Below are 27,816 nucleotides of genomic sequence, written 5' to 3'. Positions count from 1 at the left end.
TTGAGGGGGTGATACAGAGTTTATTGAATTAGATTTTTCTATTTACAACTGAGATCACATCTACATACTATTTTGCTAGTCTACATGGGTACATTATTTCTAACGAGTTTAGACTTACGATGAATGGGCTCAATCATACAAAAATACACGCACACACTCACACTAATTGTTTTAAAACAGTAGTGCATACATTATACTCCTCCTATAAAGCCAGCTTTGATTAAAAACCGCTAGTTTCAAAGATCAGTCTGATTTTGAAGATGAACCAAGATACACGAGGTATGATTCTAAAATCTATCTTAGCCATTTTGTACAGTTGCTATCTTACTGAACTATAGTATATATTTTTAAAAAGGACACTGATGAGGGGCACCATCTGGTATTAACTTTAACCAGACAGCTGACTGCCTCCTCCTTCCCCCAAAAACCTTTGGCCAAGAGTCCTCCACTGTGAAGACTGAAAGACCTGGTGATACCACAGCAGCAGTCCCATTATGCTTGGAGGTGACAGAAGCAGGGCCACGTCAACCTTTAATGCTACCACACTACGCAACTCACAAACGGTTCTGAGATTAGAACATTTACCGCCGTACTCAAAACACTTACGGACATGGAGAGTCAGCTAGAACAAAGGGAAAAAAAAAGTCATCGGTGGGTAGGTAAGAAGGTAGACAAATGAAGAGTCAAGCTGCTCTGTCCAACACCTGTGTACGTGTGCTTTAACTAAATGAACTCAGGAGGCCAATAGCAGTGGACCTGCTCAATTCACCTTCCAAATCAGAACAAGACTAAAAAGCTCAGGCTTGGGTTTTCTACTATGCGTAGGTTCCGCCGGTGATGAGGAGCTCATAAGCAGGATCTCTACTCCTTCTGCACAACACGATGCAGGCACACAGCATGCCCAGCAGCTGCAGGAAGAAAACAATGGGGAAAAAAGGCTGAAAATCCTCTTACAGCAAGTGTGTATTTCTTTGTTGGCAATGGAACTGTTTCACCGTTCAAAGATCTCAAATCATCAAAAAAAAATCACGAACAGTAAGCAGTTTCTAGTGAACACATTATCCTTTTAGGAACTAAGAACCCAGTTTTAGCATCCCTGCTGCATATCTAAGAATAATCTGTGAAGCGAGCAGAGTACCCAGGCTCTCCTAGTGCCATCCCCATCTTGATCCAGACCAGGGCTGTACAAAAGTGTACTTTCTGCAGTGATGGAAACAGTCCGTAACTGAGCTGTCACATGTGGTAGCACATGAGGTTCCTGATCACTTGAAATGGAGCTAGTGCAACTAAGGAGTTGCATTTTTTATGTTATTAATTTAAATTCAGATGTATGTGGCTAGTGGTTACCATACTAGACAGCAAAGGTCTAGGGAGTATAATGAGCAAGACTACATATGAAGAAATCTAATGTTGGTATTTCACGGATTTTGAGGACATAGGCTTTATGACAATCCACAGAATGAAAAGCCCAATATATGAGTAGCCCAAAAGCCCTATGCAGGGGGAACCAATCCAGATGCCAAAAAGTGTGGTTTGAAGGTTTCTGCTTTGCAATTATTTATTATTTTTGAAATCCAGGATAGCTCTATGATATTATGTACATATTACCTTTTAAAGGTTACTTTCTTCATCATTTTAATAGGCCTAATCCTTCTGTGGTAGCAAACTGGAATAGTAACAAAGTCATGCCGTGTTATTTTGGGTAAGTGAGAGAATCAGGCTGGATTAAAGAGAAACGAGTCTAGAATTTCTGACCTGCCTTCTTACAAAATATAAACAGTCATATACAGTTAAAGAGCTAAATAAATTAATGTGCTGTTCTAACTTTTCACTGGAAGTGAAAGGTCTCAGTTATTTGATTTTAAAAGGCAGGGCCCTTTGTACATATAGGGGTCAATCTAATTTCAACAGAATGTACCCGATCTATAACTAGACATTCAAAGTCTGAAGTGGAAGATTACTAATGAGACACATGTACAGAGACAAAAGATGTCCTCAGTCTGAATTCTCCAGGATGAAGTCACACACTCCAACTTCTCCCCTTATTTAGCCTCTATTCTACCCATTTGGGATATATACTTCCTGCTTGAATTCATCAGTTTCATTGTATCAGCATTTGCTGAGTGTTTACTAGTGCAAAGTACCTTAAAGACATTTTAAAAAGTAGATATGGTTGAAGTTCACTATATATCTTAAGCCAATTCTAGACATGCTTAGTATCTAATTCCTAAAGAAACACATTTCCATTCACTGTACATCAGAACATTTTTAGAATAGCTATAAGATCAAACACAATTATGTTCCCAGGCAATGTTAAATTGAGCAATAAAAATGCTAAGCTCTGAAATTATTGATTTGGTTGGGGAAAAGATCTCTTCCCATCCTCACTTCCTCACATTCCTTTCAGCTGGTTAACTTCTACTGGAGTCAGCACTCTCAAAATGGGGTCTGAAATAAGTATCCTTTTTTTCTTGACTTTAAATTAAATCAACTTGTACTGATCTAAAAACAACTTAATAAGCTTGATAAAATCCTACTCATGCCTGGAAATGAGTCTGTTTAATAACATTAAATACTCCAATAAAAAAAAAAAATTAAGTGCTACACAATAACTTCCCATAGTGCAAACCTCATCACAAAGTATTACAGGTTCATTTCCAAAGCTTTGCTACATTAAAATCTCATTGATTATTGAAACTCTCCAACAACAGATTTAAAAATATCACAAATGTTTTAGCTCCAGTGTGATTTCTTAGAATGAAACTTATCCCTACAATATTCAGGTCATGAGAAGTAATCTGCACCTAGTCCAAATATAACACGCAGCTGACAGCAAAAATGATTACTAAATACATAAGCAAATGATTAAAAAAACTGACTGCCAAGGATTAAAATGCTCTATGATACAAAATTATAGATGGAATTATGGGGAGGTAGGTATTTTATACAAGGTAATTAGAACTGGACATTGGAAACACCCTTTTCTGAGAAAAATTTAGAAACACCTATCAAAAAGTCATCCCTATTCTCTGACCCCTCAACTTAAAGGCTACAAATTTTTTGCTATAGATTTTGCACATACATACAGAGGGTATTCACTACTTGCACTTCGGTAATAACAACACTTCCATAAGTGCCCATTAATGCAAATAAATTCTGAAGTAGGTAAAAAAATAGAACACTTATAGGTAGCCATAGTAGCATATTAATTTGTCTTTAAGAAGGTACAACTATGGAGGAGTGTATGTTGGTCTGCCATCTGAAGCTGTCAATATGGTGTCCAATCAGACAAAGACTGTGCAGAAAAATTAGAAGAAAATATCATGACTCAATAATCAAGAGCCTGTTCATCAAGATCTGGATGAAATTTTTCCTTCATGGGATTTTGTAACATGCACAGACATTTCCAAGGAAATTCTAAACAGTCTCCACGCCTCCCCCGAAATTCTTAGTTGATAGTTAAAACCATGGGTACATACTGAATGTTGTGGTACTAGAAAGGAATTGGTTAAACAACATGCTTGGATATGGAGCTTTCTATGATCCGTCTGCAGAAGGCAAACTTATGAAGGCTTCTTGCCCAGCCGGTCCCGTGTCCCCACTGGGGTCTCACCTGAACATCCCCACAGCTCATGAAGATCATGTCTTTTCACTGATGCTTTTTTTGATAGTTTTTATAAATCAAAATCCTTCATCTATTTATAACTTAAAATAATAAGGCACTATCAACGAGTTACCCAAAGTAATATATTTGTGTGTTATTTTTCACTATTTCTACTTCATGTTGATTTTTAGCTGTAAAATTGATTAAATTGATACTTCCTGCTATCTCTTTCCCTTTTTTACTATTGGTTTTCAGCTTTATTTAAATGTCTAAGGAGTTTCTTTATTGGGAACAACGCATTACATGGCAATACTTCAGCTGCTGAGGTTTGCATTGCATGCTGTATGTACATTTTGATTAAATTCCTCTTTGTTTTAGTTAAAGGCTTGTGTAACTACAAGTACTTCATAGCCATCAAGTCTCCCATTCTACCTGTGTGTGATCATAGCATCTTATCATGTTAATTCTGTACTACTTTCGAGGACTTGTCACTGATGGTTAGTGGGATATTTGGAAAGTTCTTAATTTGATAACGACCTTGTACTGAAGTGTAAATCACTCAATTGTATTTCAACAATTAAAACATTTTTATCCCTCTTTAAAAAAAAAAAAAAAAAGAAGGTACAAAAGGTTACATATATTATTCCACTTCTATAGTATTTTTAGAATGATGAAGTTTTAGGAATGGAGGATGGATTAGTGGTTGCCAGGGTACGGGGGAGGAGGCATGGGAGGGAGGTGGGTGCAATTATAAAAGAGTACCAGGTGGGACTCTTACAGTGTTGTAACTGTTCAGTATCTTGACTGTGGTGGTGGTGGATACAAGAACCAAACAGGTCATAAAATTGTACAGAACTGAATACACACACAGAAATGAGAAATCTAAATAAAACCAGTGGATTGTATCAATGCCAATGTCCTGGTTGTGACACATAACAGTTTTGCAAAATGTTAACCACTGAGGGAAACTGTGCAAGGCACACAAAGATTCTGTCTGCATTATTTCTCAAAACTAGAGGTTTCATACAATTATCTTAAGAAAAAAAGTAGAAAATTGCATCCTATAAGTTTCTATTTGTATAAAAAATATTTATGTGCTTGTAGAACCACAAACTACTTTAGGAAGGATATATAGGAAACTGGGAACACTGGTTGCCTCTACAAGGAGGGACTTGAGAACTGGGGTCAAGACTTTAGCAGGAGTTTCACCTCTTATTAAATATGTATAATTTGAAGAAAAATTTATCAAGTGGGCTTTTCAATTAAGGAATTTTCAAAAAGTTAACAATTAAGATTAATTTTCCCCAAATTAAAAAATAAAAAACCATAACTTAGCTACTCAGGAATTAGCTTCCCAAGCTTTGGTTTTAAGTTTTTAAGGAAGAATTACTTGAAGTATTTTTTTCAAAAGATGGTCAGAATTAAGCCACTCAATTTTAACTATCTAAAGGGCCCAATCCAAAGTGCTATTTACATATGCATATTAACTCATTTTAATGAATTAAAATAGAAGTTAGAAGAAGCAGGAAGGAAATAGCAGTCTCAGCCTCCTTCACACTTGGCATACAGACCAGAAAAAGGCAGCATGGCCTTGGGAAGTGGTTCTCTATAAAATTTTGCTCTTGATCATTCCATCTTAAGGACATGACAGCATTGTGAGACTCCAAGGACTGATAACTTCCATTTATTCCCATATTGCCTTTGTAGAGGGCTTTACCTGCTGCTGATACTTAAAAGAGCTTGCCAAATCAAAACTCTATAGATTTTATTATTATGACCAGACTGCTGAAATATAAAATTTATAGCTGATCATTTGTACATTTAAGAGGCTGGTTAACATCAAAGAAGTGAAATATCTTGCTGATTAATAAACTAATAGTATAAGGAGTGTAGAAAAATCTTTAAAATCTCATTCTCTTATATTAAAAAATGCTGTTGTAACAATTAACTAGCACTTTTCAGATTTTTCTTTCTTGATCATTTTGGTCCTACCCAAACCTAGGCCACTTAACAAAACTAGAACAAGGGGGGGCCAATGTTTCATAAAGGGCAATTATAGTAAATATTTTAAGCTCTGTGAACCAAGAGACAAAACTGGTCTCTGTGGCAACTACTCAACTCTGTCACCGTAACACAAAAGCAGCCATGGACAATACATAAGATGAATGGGGCTCACACCAAAAGAGGTGGTGGGCAGACTGGCTCACAATACTCAAACAAGAGGCTTTTATTGGTAAATTAAGCTGATGAGAAAATTTCATCTTAAATTCACCTTTACGTCTTAGAACATTGATGAAATGTAGCTTAACGGTACCACAAATCATACTCAAGATCGAAGGAGACAGCACTTAAATAGTTTTCATACTCACAACACTACCAAAAATCATCTTTCTTTACCATTAAATAAAACTGAATTTCCTGCAAGAGCTCTTAGAGCTTCCCCACTTTAGAACCTGAAGAAAAACGCTAACAATTTTTTAATGGTATTACACTGTGTATTCCATCCAGCTTAAAGTGTCAATTTGCTGTCAGATTTCTTAACAGAATTTAGGAAATAAATCTTTAGAGAATCTTAATTCTTCAATTTGTAATCAGAGGCAGAGCACACATGGAGATAAGGTTCAAGATTTAGTGATGGTCATAAGTCATGCTATATTTGCTCTTCCTCAATTTCAAGGTCTTCAAAACTAAGGGAACAGGGACTGGAGAATGCCCAAGCATCCTTCTAGCTCTTTCTCTATCAGGGTAAGTATAAAAGCTCATTGCTCTTTGAGCTGTTTCTGCCTTCACCTAGGTTTTCCGTATCCTGGGCACCAATCTACATCAGATTCTGAATATCAAAAGTTTAAACATTTATAGGTACTCACACATATTAGAAAACCCTTGGATGTTTTTTTCTCTTAAAACTAAATAAAATTTTTAAAATTTTCAAAACCACTATGTTTCAAGTCTGCAAAAGTTCTCAATCTCTGACTTAGTTTTGCTGAACTTGAAACATCAAAGCTTTTATCAGATATTATTTAAGCCATGGTGATTTAACTATAAAATGGTATGAGAAGGCATATTTAAAAGACTGGTTAGAATGTTTATTAGTCCCCACTGAAAAATATTTAATGAAGAAATATTAATAAGCTGGTTAATAAGCTCAAGTAGATGAGGGACATATCTGAGTGTTTTCATTAGCCTTCTATATACATGTTGCATACTTCATGATCATAAGCATCATATACTTCTTAAGCTTTTCTGCTGCATGCTAATATATGCAGCTTTATTACCACACATAAAATCATTAAAAATGCACAGATCAGGATTTCACTTGGGTAAAGACACTACCTTCATGTTTCATTATTTTTAGCTAAATGACAGTGTTTACACAAAGAAAATATGAAATACATCCCTGCTGACCTACAGATTACTGCTATGCTGAGCCACAGAGTAAATGCTTAGAAGGGCAGAGACCATAGCAAATAGAGCTAGGCTTTTTAATCAATCATTTCAGAGCTGTTTGAATACCAGCAAAGTAAACAATCACCTTTTTGCCATTATAAAAGGAACTTCCTACTAAATACACTACTTTCTGTTCAAATATACAGAGAGCAGACAAACCAAGCAACTTACATATAAATTAGCAATTACATTGGTTTATCTAGCAATTAAATGATAGAAAAACTTTAACACATTATTGCCTGGGGGATTTCTGCAGAAACAAATGCCTGTGGTGTTAGTATGTCTTTGGTCAATAATGTGCTAGAACAGATTCTCTGGACCTAAAGCATGTTTCAAGAATATACTAAAAGAATACTACAGAACACTCTGAGAACTAGATCTGATGCAAAGGATTTTCAATCATTTTCAAATAGTTGTAACATTCCTCTAACAGAATCCCTAAGATAAAATATATATACCTGAGAAACTAGGAATGTAGGTAGTTTAACTGGGCAGAAAAATAGTCATCTTCCTTATTTGTTTTTTAGGTGGGTATGAGATTGAAGATTGAAGGCAGGAGGAGAAGGGGATGACAGAGGATGAGATGGTTGGATGGCATCACTGACTCGATGGACATGAGTTTGAGCAAGCTCCGAGAGTTGGAGATGAAAGGGAAGCCTGGCGTGCTGCAGTCCACGGGGTCACAAAGAGTCGGACACGACTGAGCGACTGAACTGAACTTAATTGATGAAGTATAAAGGATATGTGTGGGCTTGTTTGTTTGTTTTTGATAAAGTGAGAGCTAATTAAAACAATTACCAGCTACTTTGTACAAGCTATTAGTAAGGAGGGAAAAAGACTGTTTTCACTGGTAGGAGCTGGGACAAGTACCCTCAGCTACCAAAAAGACACAGGACATTTCCATATATGCCAAGCAGTATGACAGACTTCTTGATACCAATCTGTTTAAAAAAACTAAATCCACAAATACTAGGGTGGATAAACCTCAGTATTTACTTAATAGTCTTTTCTGTAAAGTGATAAAGTTGCTCCTATTAGTGTAAGAGACTAGTGTAGTGCCAGTTCTTGATGTATGTATATTAACATATAAATCTCTTGGAGACAGGAAAGCAAGAAATGGAAACAGAAACAAAAAAATTAAAGCTTTCCATCTCCAAGCTAAAATAAAGCAGTTTGATTTTTTTAACAATTGTGTGAAGTTCTACTAAAGCACCTCCCAAGAATACATTATGACAACAGTCTGTATTTTGAACAGGTCACTCACTAATCAAGTCAAGAAAATAAAACAAGAAGTCCCTCGTCCATGGTTTCCCCATCCAGATCTCTGGTTTCTGGGACCATTCTGGGTCTATGTCTGGAGACAGGAAATAGAAGATGTTGGAAACTGGTGTCTGTACCTCAATCACTTCCAAGTTATCCATATACACAAAGCTTAACTGCACGTGGTGGTTAAAAACCATTTGGTATTGACATTGGAGAATCAGTACACTCTGATAAGTCCTTGGCTAGCTGTGCTTACCTGAATAGCTGCAAATGCCAATGCTGCCCAGATAACATGCATCATGATTTCTTGTAGCTTCTTCACAACTAGAGCCTCACACCCCTGAAACACCCAAAGTCACCTTCATTAGTCTTTTTAAAAAGGGAAAAGCTGCAAGGTCACACAATACTACTAATTGGCAGGAATGGAAATGACAAACTACAAGAGGGAAAAAGAATGCATTTGAAAATAATTTCTATTAAAATAAAAAAAAAATGACATTAAAGACAAGTAAAATAAGGTAGAAAAGTTCTAGGTAGAGATAATTCACCAAGAAAACAGGTTACCAGGCTAGATTCAAGTGCTAGTTAAGAAACTGAACTTACCTCAGCATAGAGATCAGAGGGGTGGGCCAGACTGCCGTTACAGCTGGGGGCTGTCTCTCTGCAACAACTAAGTGGGACGCTCTGGTTTTTGGTTTCTTTGAACCAGTCTGTACTTTCCCAGTCTGAATAGTTGTGAATTCCACAACAGTGCAGCTAACAGAGAAGAGAACAGAGACATCAGTCCTCATAGAACACATGGCCTGTGCTGAACTTCAGAGTTCTGTGCACGGCAGAGCTTTAAGCTACTTTAGACCAGTGATGTCCAACAGAACTTTCTGCAATGACAGAAATGCTGTAGGTCTGTAAGCTCAGTATGGTAGCAACTAGCCACACATAGGAGAAGGCAATGGCACCCCACTCCAGTACTCCTGCCTGGGAAATCCCATGGACGGAGGAGCCTGGTAGGCTGCAGTCCATGGGGTCACTAAGAGTCGGACATGACTGAGCGACTTCACTTTCACCCTTCACTTTCATGCATTGGAAAAGGAAATGGCAACCCACTCCAGTATTCTTGCCTGGAGAATCTCAGGGACGGGGGAGCCTGTTGGGCTGCCATCTATAGGGTCACACAGAGTTGGACACGACTGAAGTGACTTAGCAGCAGCCACACAGAACTACTGAGCACTCACAGTGTGGCTAGCATTAACTGAGGAAGTGAATTTTTAACTTTAATTTAAATTTAACTTTAATTTAAATTTAACTTTAATTTAAACTACATATAATTAGTGGTTCTAGACCCTCTGTTTGAAAAATCATACTGCCAACAAGGGGTAGTTTATAGCTAAGAAAAAAACCTTTAATTTTGCCTGTTAAACATCTGATTCTGGATTAAATATTATATCCAAAGACAAAGTATTTAGAATCTTTTGTCTGAAATGTCTGGGATTTACTCTAAGTTATAACTAGCAAAAGACATGTGGGAGTAATAGATGAAATAAGATTGGCAAAAAGTGGATAAATTTTGAGGTGAGTTTATGGATACAAAGATCTACTAGATGATTCTACCTTTAGGTATGTTTCAAATTGTCTACAATAATTTTCTTTTTTTACAGTTTTGTCTTATCTTTGCCCGTCTTGTCTTCTAAAGGTATGTGAAAGACTTCTCACCTCCTCTAAAGTTCATTTGGGCTCTCAACTTTCCTGTGACATAAACCTCTTGCCCATTATCACCCCGTTAGCTAATTAGTTTTTGAGGGGAAGGGCAGATGCTTCCTTTCTGGCTATGCTAGGTAATAGTGGAAAAAACTTTTCCAGGGTGAAGGTAAAAATACTGGACTCATTATGCAGCTAACCATGGCTATAAAGGTACACTGCTAATTTACATAGTAACAGAGATAAGTTTAATGTTGACTCAATAGCGACTGGTTCTCAAAAACAAATCAGCTTCAAGAGAACTCACCTGTCTCTGAACATAGTCAATGGCCCGGCTAGCAGCATCAGGGTTGGTTCCATTGTAGGTCTTATATACCTTCTGAATGCTGCGATCAACTTCATTTTCCACCTGAATCAAAACAAAGAATCCAGTCCCTCAAAAATATTGGTGAAAGTAACATTAGTCAAGGTTCCAGCTAAATGCCTAAATGGCATGTATGTAAAGTTTCGAGATAGTACTATGAATTTCTTGTAAGAAAAAAAGTTGTCTCCCTTCGTGCCTTCAGGTAGACTCAGGTAAAATGTCAGACATATTACATTGGATTAAAAGCAATCAAAGAGACGATTGTGTGCAAGATGGCAGGCTACCTATTTATGAAAGAGGGATAAAGTAGTTGAGCCTTGAGATAGAGGTGTCCTGAATTATAAATATATCACCTCCTTTTTCAAATGGGGTTCTTAGAAGACCTACTCATTTTCCTTTCCTAAAGGACGTAAAAATTAAACAACTTAAAAAGCACCTATAGGATACTTTTGGGACAAATACCAATATTACATTTTACTTATTTAATGTTTATTTAGACTTGGACAAATATGCAAAAGTAATCAACAGATTTAAAAAAAAACAATCAGGAAATCAACTCTTCAAAATGTATCACTGCCAACAGAGTGGCAACTAAAGTGTCATTTAATTAAGTTTGCTTGTACCAGATTCTCCTTACCCTTCTAAGATGATGAGACCTATATGGTAATTTTATCAGTCATGTGGTTAAGATCATTAAATTGATGATCAGACTGTAAGCAGGGGCATAATCCACTGCATTTTTTTTTTTTTAGCATAGCTGTCTGGTACGTTATACAGCAATGGTTAAATAGTAAATCAGCCTATCATGTCTTTGACTCCAAACCATAAGTTACAATGAGAATAACCCTGGGGGTGCTCAGAGAATAACCTTAAGATGCCTGTGTATCGGTTCTATGTTGTTGTTGTTTAGTTGCTAAGTTGTGTCCAACTCTTTTGCTAAAGCATGGACTGCAGCCCACCAGGCTCCTCTGTCCATGGGATTTTCCAAACAAGAATACTAGAGGGGGTTGCCATTTCCTTATCCAGGGGATCTTCCCCACGCAGAGATCGAACCTATGCCTCCTGCACTGGCAGGTGGGTTCTTTACCCCTGAGCCACCAGGGAAGCTCTATAGTTATACCCAAATTAATTAATTTAAAGCAGTCTATTTAGCCTTAAATGCTGCTGTAGGTGGAAAGCAAAAGTGGGCAAAATAGAAAGGAAAGGGGCAAGAAAACAAGAAATGACCAGAAAAGAGGAAAGAAGGACAAGAAAGGAGTGGCTGGCAATAGTTATCTTGGTGTTTGAGCTGGTAGGGCCCCTCGTTCCTCAGGAACAAGTTGTAGGGTTGCAACTCCCAGTATGATGCATTTGAACTGTGGTGTTGAGAGAAGACTCTTGAGAGTCCCTTGGACAGCAAGGAGATCAAACCAGTCAATCATAAAGGCAGTCAACCCTGAATACTCATTGGAAGGACTGATGCTGAAGCGCCAATACTTTGGCCACCTGACTCTAAGAGCTGACTCATCGGAAAAGACCCTGATGCTGGGAAACACTGGAGGCAAGAGAAGGGGATGACAGAGGATGAGATGGTTAGATGGCATCACCAATTCAATGTATATGAGTTTGAGCAAACTCTAGGAGATAATGAAGGACAGGGAACCTGGCATGCTGCAGTCCATGGGCTCGAAAAGAGTTGAACACAACTGAGCGACTGAAAACCAACTCCCAGTAACCTTTTTCTATGTCTAGGACCAAGGCATTTTTTCCCTAAAGAGGCAATGGAAAATGAAATCCTTAATTTAATTCTTTTAAAATAGAAATCTGGGAATCTATGGACTAAGGAAATTTGAACAAATTCCTCAGCTGACCAATTATTCATTTGTAGATCATTCTACAGTCAAGGAGATGCTTGTTTCTTGGAAGGAAAGCTATGACAAACCTATGACAAAGATTGAGGTGGCTCTAGTGATAAAGAACCCACCTGCCAATGCAGGAGACCTAAAAGACGTGGGTTTGAAACCTGGGTCGGGAAGATCCCTTGGAGGAGGGCACAGCAACCCACTCAAGTACTCTTGCCTGGAGAATCCCATGGATAGAGGAGCCTGATGGGCTATAGTCCATGGGGTCACAAAGAGTCAGACACGACTGAGTGACTAATACTTTCACATGACAAACCTAGACAGTATACTAAAAAACATCACTTTGCTGACAAAGGTCTGTACAGTCAAAGGTTATGGTTTTTTCAGCAGTCATGTACGGATGTGAAAGTAGAACCATAAAGAAGGCTGAGTGCCAAAGAATTGATGCTTTCGAACTGTGGTGCTGGAGAACTCTTGAAAGTCCCTTGAATTCCAAGGAGATCAACCCATTCAATATTAAAGAAAATCAACCCTGAATATTAGTTGGAAGGACTGAGGCTGAAGCTCTAATACTTTGGCCACCTGATATGAAGAGTCAACTCAATGGAAAAGAGCCTGATATTGGGAAAGACTGAAGTTAAAAGGAGAAGGGGGCAGCAGAGGATGAGATGGTTAGACAGCACCACTGACTCAATGGACATGAATTTGAGCAAACTCTGGGAGATAGTGAAGGACGGGGGAGCCAGGTGTGCTACAATCCAGGGGGTTGCAAAGAGCTGGAATGACTAGCAACTGAACAACAACTAGAGTCATTTAAAGAAAACTATCTACAAACTAGGGGTTTCCCTCGTAGCTCAGGCAGAAAGAATCTGCCTGCAATGCAGGAGACTGGGGTTCAATTCCTGGGTAGGGAAGATCCCTTGGAGAAGGAAATGGCAACCCACTCCAGTATTCTTGCCTGGAGAATTCCATGGGCAGAGCAGCCTGGTGGGCTACAGTCCATGGAGTGGCAAGTTGGACACGACTTAGCAACTAAACCAGCACCACCTAAAACTAGGACAGCAGCAGAGTAACACTTTGTTATATTCAATGAGACAAGAAATCCTGACACATAATTTCTAATTACCTTTATATTTTTCAAGTGGTGGCTAAACTGAAGGCAAAAGAAAATGTTTACTCTGAAAATGAGTTTGTTCTATTTCACTCAAAACACTTAAACCACCTTTTAAAACATATAAATTACAGTAGACAACATACCTTTGCTCTGTAAACATATCCCAAAACCACAACAACAACTTCTGTGACAAAAACCAAGAGTAGGATGATGACAAACTGTAAGGAAAATGTAAGGAAACATTGTCAAAAATTAAATACAAACGAAAAAATAGCTCTAAATACTCTCTTGATAAAAAGTAATTATCTGAGATAAGTGCTACAAGTTTAAGACAAGTGCTAATTCTATTCCAATTATAAAGAGAGCCAAAGAGAATATGGAGTTTCATGCTCAAGTCAAGCAAGTAACACAAATGAATATTCCCACATATCATGAAGAGCTAACTTACCGTGGCCAGTCCACAGCGGCTTTCCCGGATTGTGGCACAGCAACCAATTAGCCCAATAATGAAAAGCAGAGCCCCGACAGCTATGATCACCACAGCAGGGATGAGAGTGTACACATCTTCAAAGAAGTGGTCATAGTCGTCGTAAGTGATGAAGACATAGGCTCCGACATAGCATAAAATGCCAGCGGCTCCCTGTAGAAAACAAGGTCAGAGCTCTGGTAAAATTCTCCAACCCCTGCTGGTAAACATTTCCACTATTTCTTGGCATGTTAGAACTCAATGAGATTTTCCACCACTTTTAAATCTATTTGTAGACTTTTATCAGTGAAGCTGAAAATTATTCATTAGTAAGAACATTTCTTTACTAAAGTTGAAAAGTCTTCCAAATTCCATCTACTCTTTGGTAATTGCTGGCTCATCTAGGACTGAGAAACCATTAATCCCGTACATAATACAGATGACAAGAATGAAAACAACACACACACCCCAAAGGCCTTCTGTAGTCAATTACAGATCAGTGCAGAGGTGAGGGTTGCCCCCCTCAAATGGGGAAATCAGAACTAGTGGCAGAGTCAGGACCAGAATCCAGGTAATCTGATTTCAGAATCTGCATTTATACTCTCATCTCTTGCCTTGGGGAAAGAAAATTACAATAGTAACTAATAACCACGATACAGGATACCCACTTCTAAAAAATTTGCTGTCCTAGTAGAGACTGTGAAATGGTAAAGCTAGAGGGCTGAATGACTAAAGAACTTTGCAAATCCTTTGTGTGTGTTAGTCACTCAGTCGTTTCTGATTCTGCGACCCCATGGACTGTAGCCTGCAAGGTTCCACTGTCCATGGGGTTCTCCAGGCAAGAATATTGGAGTGGGCTGCCATTCCCTTCTCTAGGGGATCTTCCCGACCCAGCGACTGAACCTGGGGTCTCCTGTATTGCAGGCAGATTCTTCACTATCTGAGCCACCAGGGAAGCCCCTTGCAAATGCTTTAAGTCTATTTATGCTTTAGAATTGTGTTTCTCGAACTACGTGAATAGGAATCACCTGAAGATCTCATTAAACTGCAGACTGATCAGTGGGTCTAGGGGTGGGACCCGAGATTCTGCATTTCCAACAAGCTCCCAGCTAACACTGTTGCTTTTTGAACTATACTTTGAGGTACAAAGTTTTAGAGCACCTACAGGGAGAGTGGATGCAGAAAGTCGTGGAGCAGCTGCCGCCGCAGACACTGCACTCCAGTCACAGAGTTTTACTAACACACACCTTCTCCTCTCATCGCTGTCAGTTTTGCCATTGTGTCAATTTCGCCAGCACAATGCTTACAGCCCAGTGTTGCCTGCTTTCATGTGAACGAGCAAATACAGTGTGAGGCTAAGTGTTAACACATCGATTTAATGAATTATCATTTATAGAGCACTTTGAGGCTTTCATATAAAAAGAATTATTTCACCATTCTTTAAAATTTAACAGATACATCATTAATTTTCAAACTACAAAAGAGCCTCCACAATTATATCATTAATTCCTCTCAACCTGGAAGCAGTTTAAGTCTGTGGGATTCTCTAAGTTTGGGCACCATCAGTATATTTTCATACACTAGGCTGGTGGAATCACTCAGATCTGGAAGGAAAAGACTCCATTTATAGAAAGTTGAGAAAGTAACTTGATTTTTAAAAAAATAAATAAATAACATGGACTTTTTAAGAGACATCAACTAGAAAAATGGAGCCCATTTAAAACACCACATTCTTTGCAAACTCTCCTCTGGCTTTCAGGAGGCCCCCACTGCTGGCGCTCTTCCTATTTCTTGCTCTCTCATTCTCTTCAGGGACTCTCCTTTACCAGACAAATGTCAGTGATCTCCAGGGTTCTACCTTCGGCCCTATTTAGTTCTCATTTTGTAGGCTCTCCTTGGGCTAGCCTAGCTATGGCTTCACCAGTCACTGTAGCTCTCCACCTAAGCCATCAACTCAGAACTACACATCCCCATCTGGAAGTCCCACAGACGCCCTGACCTCAACCTACCTCAAACCCTCGCTGCCTTCCTGCTCACTCCATTAAATCTGCCCTCATATTTTGTATTTCAGAGCAAACGGCACCAGTTACTTTTCCTAGTCAAATGCCTGAGAGTTATTCTGTACTCTTTCTGTGACCTACCTCTGTATCCCATCAATCTGCAAACTCCTTCAGGTTTACTTTTTTACTTTTTAGTAATTTTATTTATGGCTGTGCTGGGTCTTCATTGCGGGCAGGTTTTCCTCTAATTGTCACGAGTGGAGGCTACTCTGCTGTGGAGCACGGGCTCCCAGGCTCAGCAGTCGTGGTACATGGGGTTAGTTACTATGCAGCGTGTGGGACTGTCCCGAATCAGGAACTGAATGTGTATCTCCCACGTTGGCAGGCTGACTCTTTACCACTGAGCCACCAGGGAAGCCCCAGATTTACTTTCAAAACACCTGAATATTGTTCACTTCCCTTTAAGCCTCTGCAGTGCCTGTCTTAATTTGGGCCTTACCCCTGTTCACCCTAAACCTTACTTGCTGACCCTCCCTCTGTCCCTTAATAATATGTTCTTTATATGATCAGTTGTTTCTGTTAAAAATATAAATCAGAACAAGGCATTAGCATGCTTAAAATGAGGATGAGGCAAGTAAGGCCTCTGATAAACTAAGCTGCTCCTTCCCACTTTTTGGGCTCAGACTCCACGACCTCTCATGCACCCTGAACAACTGAAAACTGTTATTCCAAGTGTACTACAAATTCTCTCACTTCTTTACCTTTGCTGCTGTCTTCGGAATGCTCTCTTCATCTGCTTAGGGACTCCTTGTCACCCATTAAGATGCAGTTTAAATATCACCTCTCCTTTAGGAAGCCATTCTTGACCATTTCAGACAGGATTAGGTGCCCTTGGTCACAAACCATCCCCTACACAGCTCTAACGGCATTTATCACAAGTGCTGAAATTATAACTATATATAAAATCTCTGCATACCTTTCGGGCACAAACTTTGCCCGTAAGTCTTTCAGCGCTGGACCACCATCCATCACCTAGAGCAGTTCTTGGTAGATATTTGTCAAAATTCATTGAGAACACTTCATCTCATCTCTTCCCTTGAAACTGCCCTTCAAGCTCAATCATAATCTTTGGTTTGAATTTGCTTTGTTTCTCTTCAGTTCCATCTTACAGATTTTAGTTCACTATTCAAACAAGATTTAGCAACTGAATTCAGCTTACTTAATTCTTAATGGCCATCACATCTGGAATACATTAGCTTATAAATGCTTTACTTACAGCAACTGAACCTGTTCAAAGACCCTCAGTTCACTGACATACTTACTTTGGGGACATATTATTATGGGATGATGGAAGACATAAGAGAGAGAAAAGAGGATAAACAGTTTATTTGGGTGCATTAACCACAGAAGTATATGGAATACTTAACACTCATACCAAAAATTACTTTTTCTTGACTACATATGTGTGATATGCAAACATACAGATATGTACACACATTTTGTTATAGTAAATACTTTTAGTCCCCAAACTGAATTAAAAGAAATCCTATATATGAAGCAATCAAATTTTATCCAATTTGTCTTCATTAGTCATCTCTCTATTCTTTGGATTCTTAGCTTTTCTTACTCTAACAGGCAACCTTCATTTCTTACAAGGCTTGAATTAAAATAAATTCCATCTTTGAGCTGCTAGTAAACGTAATTAAAGGCTACATAAATTTGACTGAAAATAAAACCAGAAGATATACTTACTCAACAGTTTGAAATACAGGACATCGAAGAACTATTTCCATTTTAGACATGAAATGAGTTTGAGATCCCTACAAGGCTCACCCTTGGTGCTGCCTGGGAGTGGGCCAAGCGAAACACTTCCAGTGCGCCATCTTCCACCCAGTCCACCCAGACAGATAATGAATGCAATGGAAGGAGGAGATGCCATTTGTAAAGCTGCCTGTTCCTTTACTAATAGCTTTGAGAGAAGTTTCCTTCCCCAGGCTGCAAATCAGTCAACATCTAAATCTCACAGTGCAGTTGAGAACATAATGCTTCTATTTTGACAACATACAGGGGGAAGCAGCATAGTCGCTGCATGTACCAAGCAAAAACTGCAGTGATTGCTGATATGAAACTATATAAATCAAATAACTCATAAACAGAGGCTGTCCCCTAAATTTTCTCCTCTTAATGACGTGTGTGTGTGTGTGTAGTCAATGACATGTATGTATATGTGTGTGTGTGTGTATATGTGTGTGTGTGTAGTCGCTTCAGTCATGTCTGACTCTTTACAACCCTGGGGACTGTAGCCCGCCAGGCTCCTCTGTCCATGGGATTCCCCAGGCAAGAATACTGGAGTGGGTTGCCATGCCCTCCTCTAGGGGATCTTCCCAACCCAGGGATTGAACCCATATCTCTTACGTCTCCTGCATTGGTAGGCAGATTCAGAGCCCAATGACATGAATATATAGTGCTTAATAGAAGTTGTATAATAAACAACTTATGAAATGACATCAGTTACTCTGAAAATACAGAGAAGGTGTCCTAACAAGAGTTGAAGGCCTAAAAACAGCAATAAACAACTGCTTTAATGATATCCAACCATCCAAATGACAAACATAGGTGGGGCGTTATATGGTAAATGTAAGGAAGGTTGTAAGTAATTCCTAAATAGGGACTTGCAGTCATGAAGATTTTTAACATAGGAGCTGTGGCTATTAGGCTAAAAGGTGAGTAGGGTTAAACCCTTCTTCTGAAGGGTCATGCTGGGATTGAGATCTATCAAAGGCTCTGGGCTTTGCCAACAAAGCAGCTGCAGAGGGGATGAAATGTAGAACTTGGAAGCAGCTGAGCTGCTTTAGTCACCACTGAGAAAATCTGAGCCTATAAGGAGGATTTGTGGAGGACAGTATACTAAAAATATTCATCCTTTTTACAAAGAAATGAAGGGAAATTTAAGGGAAAGGCTGAAAGCTGAAACAATAGGGAAAAAAAAGAATTTTCTGAAAAGTGTTCTTCCTTAGCCTTTTTTAAAATCTGCACCAGGTCTTCAGTTGTGGCATGCAAACTCTTTAGTTGAGGCATGTGGGATCTAGTTCCCTGAGCAGGACTGAACCCGGTTCCCCCGGCTGCACTGGGAGCGTGGAGTCTTAGCCACTGGACCACCAGGGAAGTCCCTCTTCCTCACCCTTTAATAAACTCATGTTCTAAACTGTCACAGAATTTTAAAACCTTAGGAAAGAGTGCTTTTGCACAACACCAAGCTATTCCTCCAAAAATAAAGCTACCTGTTAGGAAATTTTAGAAATATGAGTTTCAGAAGTATGACACTTCACTTTATCCTTTCACCCCTTCACTCCCTACATACAAATGTAAAGCCCTTTTAAAGTAAGAAATTTCATTTTGTTATGTAAGATTGATTTTTCTATAGTTTAGAAACCAATGTTTTGGTTTTAGAAACTAGTTGTTTTGTTTCTGTACTTTTCAAATCTTCTGAGAGAGATGATGAAATACTAAAATCCACAAAACTCCTAAATTCTTTACTTTTCTAAGAAAGAAGAAATAGGAAATGAAAGGGAGCACATCAAGCACAGTGAGCTTGCCACCGGAATGTGGCAACATTAAAATTAAACAGACTATTCCACAATAAGAGATGAAACAGCTCTGCTGTGAAAGTGTATCTATATGGAAATTTAGAAATGTGAGGGTAGAAGCATCCCACAGAGCATTTGGGTGAAGATAAAGCAAAGAACAGAAGTGATTTTCCTGCAGGACAGGGTAAAGATGAGGGGGCCATCTGAAGTCATTCAGCTAAAAGCAGAGTCTGACAAATTCTTCTCACCTGCGAGAACTACTTCTGTGTGATTTTTGCCTCCAACAATCAATCAATTGGTAAAGCAGAAGGATTGGAATGTTGGGAGAAAAAACAGAAAGACTTGGCAAAAAACCACTGTGTACTCCAGACTTTTGTAAGAGTGCAGATTTCAAAAAGCAGAGAGGGAAAAAACAGCAGCAGAAATTCATCTTCTGTATCTATTTTTAAACATTTAACTCAGAGCTTTCTGTATGGTCACAACAGTCTCTCATGTACCTATCCCCCTTCTCTCCTACAAGGAATTCATTGGTAATTCTATACAGCGCATTTAACGCATATATATGGAATTCAGAAAAGACGGTACTGATGAACCTATCTGCAGGTCAGGAATAGAGACGCAGGCGAAGAGAACAGACTTGTGGACACATTAGGGGAAGGGGGTGGGGTGAATCGAGAGAGGAGCACGACACAGATACACTATCATGTGTAACACAGATCGCTAGGGGGAAGCTGCTGCGTAACACAGGAAACTCAGCCCAGCGCTCCATGACAACCTGGGGCGGTGGGATCGGGGCTGGAACAAAGGCTTTAGGGGGAGGGGACATACCTACACTTAGAGCTGAATCACGCTGCTCTACAGCAGAAACCAACACAATATTGTAAAGCAATTATCTTCCAAGTTACAAAAGTGATCTATTTGGCTGTGCCAAGTCTTGGTTGCAGCACGTGGAATCTTTGACCTTCTTCATTTCAGCATGCTGAATCTTTAGTGGCGGCATAAGAAATCTTTAGCTGTGGCATGTGGAATCTAGTTCTCTGACCAGGGATTGAACAGGGCCCCCAGCACTGGGAGTGTAGAGTCTTAACCACTGGACCACCAGGTAGGTCCCTATACAGGGCATTTCTGAAAGTTTCCCCAAACTCCACCCTCAAGCCATAAGTTTCTTAAAATCACCTTAAATCTTTCAGCATTCTACTACTTACATAACATTCTCTAGTCAAACATATTTGTGTTCTGACTTAATCTGATAAAATACTTCGTATCATTAAGCAGAATTACTCTTTTACCAAGTCCAATGCTGCATATTTCTCTTATCACTCAAGGAAAAAAAAAAGACTATACTATACCAAAGATTTCAAATCTTCTTAACAGAAATTAAAGTTATTTTAACCAAGAATTTAGGAAGCTATTAAAAATATCATTTTCTCCATAACAAATTGGTCAATAATAAAGACAAGCAGTATTCAAAGATACATAAGGATACAGAGAGAAGAGCCCTCAGCAGTATAAGAAATTTTCTGGAACGCAATCTGGCAACACATTATTAGCCTCAGCATTTATGCTTTTGCACCTATTAACTGTACTTCTAGGAGTCTACTCTTAAGAAAGGAGGTCAGATGGAAACAGATTTGTACAAGGTGCATTCATCAAAATGTTACAATAACAAAATTATAATAGCAAAAACAAAAGATCATGTTGAAGTTTGACAGAAAACAGCAAAAGTCTGTAAAGAAATTATCCTTCAAGAAAAAATTAATTAAAAAAATAAATAAAAATAAAAGAGAATACTATATACATACACACACACAAAGAAAAAACCCAAGCATCCAGAGATATATTTGCATTACAGCCCTTAAATATGTTGAAGCATAATTTAGTAACACACTTGTGGTATGTTAGGGGGAAAAACACCCTTATGCATGGATATTTATAAACACCAAAGTGTTAATACTGGTTGTCTCTTAGTGGTGAAATTATGGTAATAGTAAAATATTTTTTAGTGTCTTCTTTAAAAAGGAAATATATATTTGCAGAATCATGAAAGTCAATATTTAAAATTGTATCTGAAATTGAGACTTTGTTGTTCTTTAACAAATGAATTATTAAATCTGTCCTTAACCAAAACATAAAATAGGAATCTCTTCAATCCCAAATGTTTTAGGCACCTCTGCCAATCTTCCCTGTTTATGACTTTTCTTGGGTCTGCCTGGCTTTGACTCATCTTTAGATGTTTTCTGACTACTTAATACAATTCTGATCATTTCAGTACACATCTTTTTCCCCCCATAAATATCACCTATCAAGGAGACAAAACAAAACCCTACTTCGAGGTGTAAAATCTTGACAATAAGCCACTTCTTTCTTCATTATCAATATCACTATCATTATTGCCATTATTCTTAAAGAAAGAATACTTTAATCCTTTAAACCAATATTATTCTGAAGATATTCCAAAGGTCATGTTCCTCAATTTTGTCCTATTTTCACTTTTTCTGTATTTGACTTTTTATAATCATTGTTTATCTAGCTTAACAAAATTTTTCTATTTAATCCGATTTTTATCTCCCTGTTGAAAAACCCAAAACATTCAAACTGGAGATCTGCAACTGCCGCAGTCAAACTCTTGTAACAGCATGGAAATTAGATATTTTCAGATTGCAAGACTCCAGGGGTCATCTGAAAGTATTTTCAGAGTATTTAAATACACATTTTTCTTTGAGACTCTCTATCCCCATACCCTACTCTAACTGTAAAGAGTCAGTTATTACTACCGGAGCCCTCTGAGGTGTTTCAGCTTCATAACAGGAGAGTTTGCCTTTGCTTGGGTTATGTGTTTAATCAATACCAACAACAGTGTAAAATACAGTATGTCAGCATCTACTATAGATTTCCTTTTGATAAGTCAAAAACAAATACACCAATGCAAATAACTTTTCTCAGCTACTGGCTCTACCAAACTATTAAACAGGGGGAGGGAGGAAAGAGATGACATTTTTAAAGGAAGACTTAAAGACTGTCCACGTGGAAGGGGGACAGAGAGGAGCAACTAGAAATTAAATTCAATGGAACATTAAATGATTTTGCCTGTCTGTCTGATCCCTCTTCCTATAAGCTGTTAGAAAGCAGACACTATACCTTTTGCATTTCTCAAACAGGTAAAGCACAGATATTCAAAAAGTATTTACTGAATGAATGAGTTTTAAGGTATACTTGTTTGATGCAAGTATAAATTTTACAGAATAATTTTTTTGAAAAATTCCTAATGTTGGATCTTATGGAATAAAATTCATTAAAATATTTCAAAGCATGATAAATACCCTAAAAAGGTAATAAACAACCTATTTCTTAAATTGCCAATTAAATAGAGTCCTTCTACATTCCCATTGCTTTGAGTTCTTTCAGTTAATAGCTCACAGCCACAAGGTGTTTGGTCCAGTGGACAGATGACTGAGAATGCAGTTAGACTGGAAGTAATTCATTTTCTTAACTGTCAAAGACAAGAAATAGGTCTCCTGTTATATACCATTACTTGCTTTTCCTCTAGTAAACTGAGAAACAACTATGAAAAAAGAAATCTGTTAGCTGAAGGTGTGCTCCAATGACATATTCTTTGTCGGAGCAGTCACTCATGAAGATGGGAGTACAAGAGGTAAAGAAATAAATTCCAGGATGTGAGATGAAGGATCCAGTTTTAAAGTATCATGTTCTCAACTCGAATGTGCAAGATGTGCTAGAAAACACAAAATACATATATGGAGAAGTGTGACAAGCAGTTTTTCATTTAAACTGAAATATTTCATAATAAATTTTTATCTTTTAAACAAAAGCATGAAGGTAATTTGAACACATCAAATTTGCCTTAGGGCCTGTAGACTGTTCCTTATCTTAAATGTCCCCCATTTCCTCCAAATCACCCCAACATCTGTTCCTTCACATATTCCAGATTAAATTTCACCTCTTTGGAGAAGACTTCTTTGCCAACCTAAAGCAGCCACCTAATCACTCTATCACATCATTCTGTCTTAATTCTCTGCATAACATATCACTATCTGTTATTTTTCTTGCTTATTTTTAACTGTCTGTCCTGTAAAGCTCTGTAAGAACAGAGATCTTCACTTTTCCACCACTTTATCAGTAATATAAGCAAAAAGTGGGTGCTTAAACATTTGTGTAGTATTTGCTTAACAAAGCACATTTCCTTAATTTTATGTATTCACAGAGGCAAATGCAACTTGAAACTTTTTTAAGACAAATTTTAAAGCTTAAATAAGGCTTTTAAATAGGATTTGTATTTCCTATGAATGAATGATTACTGAAGCTGCCACATTCTAAAGTTGTTTCCAAAAGCCTTTAAAAGGTGTTTAACCTTGTGGTATCTCCTATTCCACAGCCGTTTTAGCGTTACTATAGCTTTTCATACTGATAAAAACAACACCCTAAGCAGATGTGCCAGACTAGAAATTCTGCAAGCATGGACAAAGCTTTCTCTTACAGTCTCTATAATGCCTAAGATATGTGTGAGCAAAATAAACACCAGCCAATTGGCTCTCCTTCTAGGGTAGAAAAAGTAAAGGTAATTTGTATAACATGGGACTTAATTAAGTACTCAATTAACAGAATAAAACCTGAAATTATCAAGTACTGATTTAAACTTGTTTTAGATGAGGCCTCCCAGGTCAGATCAAATGACTCACTGAATTAAGGCTCTTGTCTGACCTTGGAGCAAAAGTGCAGTTTAGAGAAGAGGTTACTGACTGTTTATTCTAATACCCTTCAAAATGTAGTCACTAAACACTTTTGTCTTCTAAAAATCATCATGGGTCTAGCACTAATACACTTACATTTAAAGCTATGCCACTCTGTAAAAAACAAAGAGATCCAAGTTGTACAAACTTGTCCAAAATTACCTTTCATGCTACAAGCCCTAATATTTTGGAATTTGGTGATGAGCTCTCAATTTCCATTAAGACAAGCTTAAGGACTTTAGAAACCACTGTTTCCCCTTTGCCTGTGCCTTTCCACAGTAATTTTCTTAGACTGTACTGTCCATAATAATCTACACCAAGTCAACATTAACAACTTTGGCTGTTATATCATTTAATGCCGATTCTAAGCATTTCAAGTACATATCTATTTCCACATTACAACGCACTGAACAAACTGCCGACTGAACCAGGATATCAAGATATTAAGAGGCAGAGTTTAAATATGTTGCCAAAGCAATTAAACTTCAACACTTATCAACAATCAGCTGATAGTAAAAAGCCAATACAACAGTTAAAAAAATCTTTACTAATGTTGACCAGTGGTGGTGGTGGTGTTGCTAAGTTGTGTCCAACTCTTGCAACCCCATGGATTGTAGTCTGCCAGGCTTCTCTGACCATGGGATGCTCCAGGCAAGAATACTGGAGTGGGTTGCCGTTTCCTTCTCCAGGGGATCTTCCCGACCCAGGAATTGAACCTGGGCCTCCTGCACTGCAGGCAGATTCTTTACCAACTGAGCTATGAGGGAAATGTTGCCCAGGGGAACCCAGATAAATGTTAGAGATGCTCTATGTAGGGAATGCTTATTCTTATACTTATACATTAAGGTATTAAAAGGTGGAACGGACCACTTATAAAAGAATACACTTATTAGAACTGAAGAATGCAATATAAAATCCAGGAAGAACAGGTTAACATGTTTTATGTACTTCCCAATAATGACCTAATTTTTTAAACTGACAAGTTAAATAGTATAGTTTTAAATGCTGGTGGAAGTTCTAAACAAGGTTAAAATTATGTTTTGGAGCAAGTGAGTCTAACACTGCCTGAAGAGCTCCTTCCCCTTTGCAAGTCTTTTGAAATCACACTTTGCTCTAACACCACAGGCTCTAGAGTATAGGACACCCTGGGTATGAAGGTTGGCTCTGCCCCACCTTGGGTGTGCCACTGTGAGTAAATTTTAATGTCCTCATCTGTAAAAGAAGCATAATATTCCCTGCCAAATGAGGCTTTATTCCATTAAAGTACTTAGAACAGTGCCTGGGTATAAAAAGCACTCAAATTTAGTTATGATTACCAACATCATCAGATTCCAACGGTTGGTCCCTAAACTACGAATTCTGTGGGAGACACATCTAATATTGCTTCCTTCTTAGTTATGTTACACAAATCCTGCTCTGTGCCACATTTTTCCCCCTACATGTCTGCTTAACTTGCTCATCACAGCTCACCTCACAAACATTTTACTATTCTACTAACCTAGATAAAGGGTGTTTAACCTCAGCCTTGGCAAGAACCCACCATGAAAAGCACAACTGAAGGTCAACATAACCTTCTTCACTAAGTGCCAATAATAGTACATATATTTATATAATTTCTAAAGATGAATGAATCTTTGAATAAACTGCAATTTTAAATGAAAATTTAATTATTTAAAGAAAATGCTTCCTGTATTTCCAGTATTTTGTTTCTTTGACAATTCCAGTCCCTGAGCTTGAAAAGCCTAGAAGTCACCTGATATTAGACAGATTCTTCAAAATCAAACTGTATGCCCATAAAAATAATAAGGGACTGGAAAGGATACAAAGCTAAGTCTACACTTACGAATCTTCTTATCTAACAGTGTTTCTCATCTGGAGATACTAGGAGATTCTTTTACCTTTTAAAAAGGCTTCTAAGTCAAACTAAAGTATCAGAAACACTGCTCTAAAGGGAAAAGAAGAAATAATGGAATCCTGATGTCACGTGGGTGATCCTGAACAGTACTCTCAGTCAGGATTCTTTTCATCACATCATACCCTGAAAGACTCTACAGCAAAAGATGTGTGTGGTAAGTGCTCTGTGATGTGTAATTATTCTTTTATGCTACAGCAGTCAGGATATGAAAAGTTTCATTCTTTGCAGGGGGAGGAGGGAACCAGGTTGTAAGAAGCAAAGGATTCTTTCCAATTTAGATATGTTTGTGGGAAAGAGGTGAATGGAGACATACAAAAGGATGGGAAGTGGAAATGTTCAAGAAGTGTCCTGGAGACTGGGGACACAGAAATGTGTCCAGGTGTTTAAGAACATGGTTTAAGAACATGGTCAATCGTGAGGAAGGAAAAGATGATTTGAGGACATTGGTTGCAATACCAGAAGGGCACTGAACTTTATTCTACTGCTGAAGCTTTGAGGGAGGGGTGTGTGTTTGTTAAATGAAGTAAAGTGATGTGAAGGAAGAAAAGCTTAATAAGATTTATCCGGGTGCAAGGTCCAGATGAACTAGAGGGTGGAGAGGCTGATAGGAATAATACAGGTTATTACAAAAGTCCCTGACGAGATAAGGACCTGAAGTAAGATGAAGTGCTTTATAAAGGGCCCTTTCTTTGGGGGCGTGTCCAAAAAAATTCATAAGCCACCTTTTATTGAAAGTGAACTCATCGCTTTTTGGATCTTGTGACATTCGAGTCATATTTAACCAAGGTTTATAATCTCAGGCTACCCACCCCCATGACCAAACAAATAAGATTGATTTTCCTCGTCAAAGGATTATTTAGCTTCTGGTTGAAACCTTTCCGTTTTCTGGGCTGGTAACCAGTCGACCAGTTCTCCACACACAAAGAGCTCTAAGGCAAAATTCCTCACGCCTGAGTCGGAAGCGTCTCCGCACTTCTGCACCGTTTGCTCGCTCGCCTCGGGGCTGCCAGTGGAGCCGCGGGGGCTCCGGGCCCTGACAAAGAAAGTGGCGCCCGACCCTTTGGGGGATATCCTATTTCGAGCCCGAGGTCCTGAAAGAATCTGCAATAAGAGCTCTCCGTCCAGCAGGCTGTTCCGGGGGGAGGTTGGGGGAGGGGGGAGGGTGGGCTCTCTGCGCCGGGCTCCTGGCACAGAGCCCGCCGGCCGGGGCGCTGGGCCCGAGACGGAGGCCGCCAGAAGCCCCCGAGGGTTTCTCCTCACCGTCCTCTACACCCCGAGTCTTCGTCCTGGCCGCGGAGGGACCAAAGCAAAGCGGCCTCCGGGGCCAGGCCCTCCCGGGTCTCCGCCGCAGGGTCCCGTCTCTCTCCCACCTCCTCAGCGCCAGCCGCGACCCAGCCTGTGTCCCCGCTGGTTCCCCACCGGCGCTTCAGCCGAGGCCTCTTCGGGCCTCACCGCCGGCCCCTCGCCCTTTCCCGCCCGCTGGCCACGCTCACCCAGAAGATGAGGTTGAGAAACACCAGCACGGTCTTGGAGGAGGTGATGCCACACTGGCCCATGGTGCCGCCGGTCGGCTGCGGCTCTGCTCGGCGAGCGCTCGGGACGCGCTCACCGAGCGAGGTGGCAATGGCGACGGCGCCTCCCCACAGGGAACTGCACGGCCTGCGAGGCGTTCACCGCAGCCCCCGGCACCGTCGCGAACCCCAGGCCCAGCAAGCACCTCGCTCCTACGCGCAGCCGCCGCAGTCTCCGCAGGGCCCCCGCGCCGCTCCCTA

The 27,816-nt window shown here is 39.1% G+C and overlaps 1 protein-coding gene across 1 annotated transcript; it reads right to left on the bottom strand.

Annotated features, from left to right (window-relative positions):
- Positions 1–27,816, bottom strand: TSPAN3 (tetraspanin 3). The gene is made up of 7 exons (XM_043490116.1): positions 27,538–27,816; positions 13,777–13,968; positions 13,472–13,546; positions 10,317–10,418; positions 8,918–9,070; positions 8,571–8,654; positions 1–908 (listed from the first exon to the last, which is right to left on the bottom strand). The coding sequence occupies exons 1-7, from the start codon at positions 27,598–27,600 to the stop codon at positions 816–818; spliced, it is 762 nt and encodes a 253-aa protein (XP_043346051.1). The 5' UTR covers positions 27,601–27,816; the 3' UTR covers positions 1–815.

This window comes from Cervus canadensis, chromosome 17 (assembly GCF_019320065.1).
Source record: "Cervus canadensis isolate Bull #8, Minnesota chromosome 17, ASM1932006v1, whole genome shotgun sequence".
In the NCBI taxonomy this organism is placed as follows: Eukaryota; Metazoa; Chordata; class Mammalia; order Artiodactyla; family Cervidae; genus Cervus; species Cervus canadensis.
Note: the sequence above shows the minus strand (reverse complement) of the source record. Positions and strands in the feature narration are given on the sequence as shown.

Coding starts and splice junctions, on each gene's coding strand:
- TSPAN3 (XM_043490116.1), bottom strand. CDS start 27,600: ATGGGCCAGTGTGGCATCACCTCCTCCAAGACCGTGCTGGTGTTTCTC. Junction 9,071..10,316: donor TTGACTATGTTCAGAGACAG/GTGAGTTCTCTT, acceptor CTTCTCTGTTAG/CTGCACTGTTGTGGAATTCA. Junction 8,655..8,917: donor CCTCTGATCTCTATGCTGAG/GTAAGTTCAGTT, acceptor TGGGTGTTTCAG/GGGTGTGAGGCTCTAGTTGT.